The sequence below is a fragment of the Scomber japonicus genome, unplaced genomic scaffold (assembly GCF_027409825.1).
Source record: "Scomber japonicus isolate fScoJap1 unplaced genomic scaffold, fScoJap1.pri scaffold_494, whole genome shotgun sequence".
Lineage (NCBI taxonomy): Eukaryota > Metazoa > Chordata > Actinopteri > Scombriformes > Scombridae > Scomber > Scomber japonicus.
Window position 1 is genome coordinate 17,501 of NW_026518552.1, and position 5,843 is coordinate 23,343.

The 5,843-nt window shown below is 40.1% G+C and overlaps 1 protein-coding gene across 1 annotated transcript in view; it reads left to right on the forward strand.

The window, feature by feature from the left end:
* aig1 (androgen-induced 1 (H. sapiens)) overlaps positions 1-4,898 on the forward strand; it is a 21,515-nt gene extending 16,617 nt beyond the window's left edge. The window contains 2 exon segments of the mRNA XM_053314900.1: positions 4,577-4,624; positions 4,752-4,898. Coding sequence (XP_053170875.1) covers positions 4,577-4,624; positions 4,752-4,898 — 195 coding nt within the window.
* Positions 4,899-5,843: the final 945 nt, after the last annotated feature.

Here is a 5,843-nt window from a genome sequence, read left to right on the forward strand (position 1 = left end):
TATTTTGAAGCTGATTCTTGCTCGATTGTGGACACATGTACTTGAGAAGTTTCGTTTTATAGAGTAAAAGAACAAGATCTTATAAAATGAGAGTGTGTGTGTGGTTACTTTTAGGGACCAAAGTCGTCTGTCTAATCACAAAAAAGCAGATTTTTGGGTCAGAGGTTAAAGTTAAGGTTAAAGTAAGTCTCCATAAAATGAATAAACGTTGAAAATTTGGATATATTCAGATTGGATATGGTATATGACGTATTTGAGAAGTTTATATTTTTAGTTAATAACAAGAAAAACCAAAAATCTGATGACTTATGTTTTTAATTTTTTTTAAAAATATTTGTTGACATTTAAAATGGACTTGTAACATTTTATAAGAAATAACATATTTTGTCCATTTCATGAAAGCAGTGAGTAAAAAGATATAATACAATAACAAATAATACAAATAAAGACAGTATATGAACACACACAGACACACAGAAGAAGAGTTTTAGTTATTTTGGGTAAAAATCTGAAGCATTTGCATAAATTAATAGTTTTGGTAATTTACAGGATTTTTAGATTTAGTTTGTTTTGAAGATAAATGTTTAGGACAGGTTGTTTAAAAGGTCTTATAGGATGATAATTCCTTCAATAATGTAGAATTTGGTTAAAATAATAATGAGATCATAACAAATCATAAAAAAATCAGACTACTATAGTTTGTTTATGTAGCTTTTGGAGCTGGAGGAAGCTGACCAATCAGAACAGAGGAACAGAGTGAGGAGGCGGGGCTTAAAGAGACAGGAAGCTAAAACGGAATGTTAGAGACAGAGCTGGAGGAAGATGACCAATCAGAACAGAGGAACAGAGGGAGGGGGCGGGGCTTAAAGAGACAGGAAGCTAAAACGGAATGTTAGAGACAGAGCTGGAGGAAGCTGACCAATCAGAACAGAGGAACAGATGAAGGGGGCGGGGCTTAAAGAGAAGGAAGCTAAAACGGAATGTTAGAGACAGAGCTGGAGGAAGCTGACCAATCAGAACAGAGGAGGGGCGGGACTTAAAGAGACAGGAAGCTTAAAAAAAGCCTTTTAATGACAGAGGCTGAACTGAGCAGCTGCATAAAGAGCCAGTATAAGATAAGTCAGGAGTTTTTAACTGCAAATCATGTAAAGATATTAAAGTAGAGCCCCAGAATATAAATATAGAAGTGGAAATGTGCCTGATATATTCTCTTTAAGGACTTCTACTGTAGGATAAAGGTTTATGTTCTGTGTTGAAGACAGGAGTCGACCTTTGAGGTTTTTACTGGGAGCAACTGTGAAAACTTTATGGACCCTTAAAGTGACAGTAAATTATACTTTGGACCCTTCGTCACATGATCCTGTTTGAGTATCCTCCCTCCCTCCTTTCCTTCATTCCTCCCTTCTTTCTTTCCTTTCTTTTCCTCCCTCCCTCCTTTCCTTCATTCCTCCCTCCCTCCTTTCCTTCATTCCTCCCTTCTTTCTTTCCTTTCCTTTCCTCCCTCCCTCCTTTCCTTCATTCCTTATTTCCTCCGTCCTTCATTCCTTCCTCCCTTCTTTCCTTTCCTTCCTCCCTCCCTCCTTCCTTTCCTTCCTCCTCTCTCCTTTACTTCCTTCTTCCTCCCTTCCATCCTTCCTTCCTCCCTCCCTCATTCCTTTCCTTCCTCCTTTCCCCTGTCCTTCCTTCCTTCCTCCCTCCCTCCTTTCTTTCATTCCTCCCTTCATTCTTTCCTTTCCTGCCTCCCTACCTTCTTTCCTTTCCTTTCCTCCCTCCCTCCCTCCTTCCCTTCATTCCTTCTTTCCCCTGTCTTTCCTTCCTCCCTCCCTCCTTTCCTTCATTCCTCCCTTCATTCTTTCCTTTCCTTCCTCCCTACCTTCTTTCCTTTCCTCCTTTCCTCCCTCCTTCCCTTTCTTCCTTCTTTCCCCTGTCCTTCCTTCCTCCCTCCCTCCTTTCCTTCATTCCTCCCTTCATTCTTTCCTTTCCTTTCCTTTCCTCCCTCCCTCCTTCCCTTCCTTCCTTCTTTCCCCTGTCCTTCCTTCCTTCCTCCCTCCTTTCTTTCATTCCTCCCTACCTTTTTTCCTTTCCTTCCTCCCTCCCTCCTTCCCTTCATTCCTTCTTTCCCCTGTCCTTCCTTCCTCCCTCCCTCCTTTCTTTCATTCCTCCCTACCTTCTTTCCTTTCCTCCCTCCCTCCCTCCTTCCTTTCCTTCCTCCTCTCTCCTTTACTTCCTTCTTCCTCCCTTCCATCCTTCCTTCCTCCCTCCCTCCCTTCCTTCCTTCCTCCCTCCCTCCCTCCCTCCCTCCTTTCTTTCATTCCTCCCTACCTTCTTTCCTTTCCTTCCTCCCTCCCTCCTTCCTTTCCTTCCTCCTCTCTCCTTTACTTCCTTCTTCCTCCCTTCCATCCTTCCTTCCTCCCTCCCTCCCTTCCTTCCATCTTTCCTCCCTCCCTCCCTCCTTCCCTTCTTTCCTTCCTTCTTCCTCCCTTTCTTCCTTGACATATACTGCAGTAAATCCACAAAATAAGTATCTGAAAAGTTTGATAAAGAAACACAATTTTATGAAGCACAATTTAGTTTTTGGGTTTTTTTCTTTTACACCAGTAATCATCTCTAATCCCTCAGATTAATCTCGCCAACCACTGTGAACGCTGGCTGCTGCTGACATTTCAGGGATTACTGTCACCATAGCTGCTTTTCATTTGTACTGCTAACTAATTTTTATTATTTCATTACAGTGTATTTTATGATTTAAGTTTGACATGTAAAATAAAAAAATGCTAGTGTGCTTTTATTTTGAAGGACTCTAAACTTTTCATCTGTTTTCATGACGGTGCTCATGTTTTAGGAAGTTTTCTGTCCTTATTTTAAGATAAATGTGAGTCTGAAGGTAGACTATAGTGTGTGTGTGTGTGTGTGTGTGTGTGTGTGTGTGTGTGTGTGTGTGTATGTGTGTGTGTGTGTGTGTGGGTGTGTGTGGGTGTGTGTGTGTGTGTGGGTGTGTGTGTGTGTGTGTGTGTCTGCTGTAAAACTATAAAGATAAAACAACTGCTAATCAAAATATATAAACTCCATAATGATGTAATAATGTGTGTGTGTGTGTGTGTGTGTGTGTTCTCCTTCAGCCTGACAGGTCATGAAGGCCAACACACACACACACACACACACACACACACACAGAGCCAGCTTTCTCCTAGCAACAGAGGATTATAGTCTCACACTGTGTATGACGCCTTTAACCTGTGACACACACACACACCTACACACACCTACACACACACACACACACCTACACTGTAACAAATTGCTGTAATATTTACAGTAAATATTTACAGTACGGTATTGCTTTTTAGATATTACAGCGTTACTGTATTTTACTATGAATTCTGGGTATATTTTTTACAGTCGACAGCTATTTTACAGGACATTCTGTAGGCTCACTCATCCTAATTTTGAGAGGCTGCAAATGTAGCCTTTATTGTTTATAGCAAAATATAGCCTAGCCCTATGAGTTTTAAAAAAGATGTTTTAATGTAACTATACATTAGGCCAAATGGTTAAAGCCAGTTAAGCTGTTGATGAATGCAACCTCAATAAAGAAGTAGCACAAAAAATTGTCAATTTGTGTGACCCAAAATCTTGACACATTTACTCTTCCTTTCCTTTTGTAAGTTGCTTTGGACGAAAGTCCCAGTTAAACAACTATCAGAGCCGTTAATTCTGACTACATGTAGCCTACGTGAGTTGGGGGAGGGGACACTGTGCACAAGGATTTGTGGGATTGCAGAGCGGATGGTCACCGTGGCGCCGGCGCGAATTATCATCTTCTTGGAAAGCAAGCAAGTAAGCAGATTTGAATTAAGCATTCAGTTAAATCTTTATTTCTTTGTAATAGTAGTCCACCAATAATCATCATACCTTCCATTCAGGTTAGTTTAACTTGTAGTAACAATCAACTGATACTAGTTTGACTCCAATTTAGCGGAACCTCTGTTTTATATATATATATCCATAACCTATGTCCATAACCAGCCCAGCAAGCTTGGCTAACTGTTAACGTTACCTATTGATTCCATGATTAGCAGCATGCTAGCTAACTAAGCTAACGTTACTGTTGCGGTATAAGCAAGCGTACATATTGATTTATTTGTTTAGATAATTTTTAATATCACGGTCCCTATTAGTCATTTTATGAATTTGTAGTTTCATCAAAGAGTGTTGTGTTAATGAGATAATGAGTAATTTAGCCAAGCCACATGTGGCCAGTTAGCTAGCCTACATGAATCGTTAGCTGGCTAGTTGCACATGTGGCCAGTTAGCTAGCCTACATGAATCGTTAGCTGGTTAGTTTGCTTTTTTACTGCAACATATTTAACGAACTAGCATTTAAATATAAAAGAATCGTAGTGGAATATTTTTAAAAAAAAAATTAGTGTTGATAAATTGCGGCATCTGATTCAATGTTTTGCCATGTTTAAATTGTCAGATAGATAGCAGAAACATAATGTGAGTTGAATTAATTAAAGATATTAATGATTTTCTTCATAGGTTAGCTAACTTGTCTTTGTGCATTGTTTTTCAGAACGACATTGAGGAAATTGAGGTTCCACAGATTGAATCAACATTCAAGGTATTATTTTCTACATCTTTACAAAATGTTAACCTGTCGATTTTATATATGTGAATGGTGGTAAGTTTTGTAAGAATTTACGGTGTTTATTTACGGTGAAGTATTTTGTCTCTGCTGTTTCTTTTAGGTGGTTGAACCTTCCGTGGAGTTGCGAAGGCGCTTACCGGACACGCCAAGACTGGTCATTCAAGGTAATGTCCCTTATGCTCCCTTTATCTCTTACACTCTCATCACTTTTCCATACTCTGCTGATCTACACACTCATCAGCAATGAGATCAAATCCTGCTTTATGTAGTCCTAATGTTCACATGAAGGAGTATTCATTCAGCGGTCCCTCTGTTCATCTTGATGAAAGGATTTTCAGCAGCCATTTCAACTCAGTCCTCTACCAAACTCTTATCATTTACTCCTCAGACTTACCGTTGCATTCTCTCTGTCCTGCATACATATCATTTGCTGTGTCTTATTTCTGAGCCCTGCAACACACTTGATGCTTTATTGGATGTGTGTGATTCAGTGCCCAGGTTAGATCAGGCCCACTACCTGTGTGTAACATTTGTTCCAGATGCTGCTCAAGTTCTCCATGATCGATTTTTTAACTTGTAAGGAACGTAGTAAGTGGTTCAATGGTTCAAGTTCACTTTATTAACAGATGAGGATAGCAGTAGCAGTTGCTGCAGCATAAACAGGTAACCAAGCTGTAGCAATTCAGCTGCCACACACAAACGCATGCATCAAGTATGTGCCAGGGCTTAGTGTTTCTCATTTTCTCTCTGATTTAATTGTGAGGGTTTTTTATGTTTGTTTTGTTTTTAAGGAGATACAATGATGCCACAGACTTGGATGCTGGCAGCAGAGGGTGAGGTGATCCTTGGGCCATCTCTCACGCCGTTTGCTGAGGGTCTGGGTGCATTGTTTGCCATCTACTACAATTTCAACATCGCTTACCAACAGGAGGCTGCATGCACCTTGGAGTTCATTCAAAGGTATGTCAAATCCTCAATCAACTACAGTGCTCTCCACATTTATTAATGCACTATATTGCCAAAAGTATTTGCTCACCTCCCTTGACTCACATATGAGCTTCGGTCACATCCCATTCTTAATTTAATATGACATCGGTCCAACCTTTGCAGCTATAACAGCTTCAACTCTTCTGGGAAGGCTTTCTGTAAGGTTTAGGAGTGTGTTTATGGGAATTTTTGACCATTCTTTCGG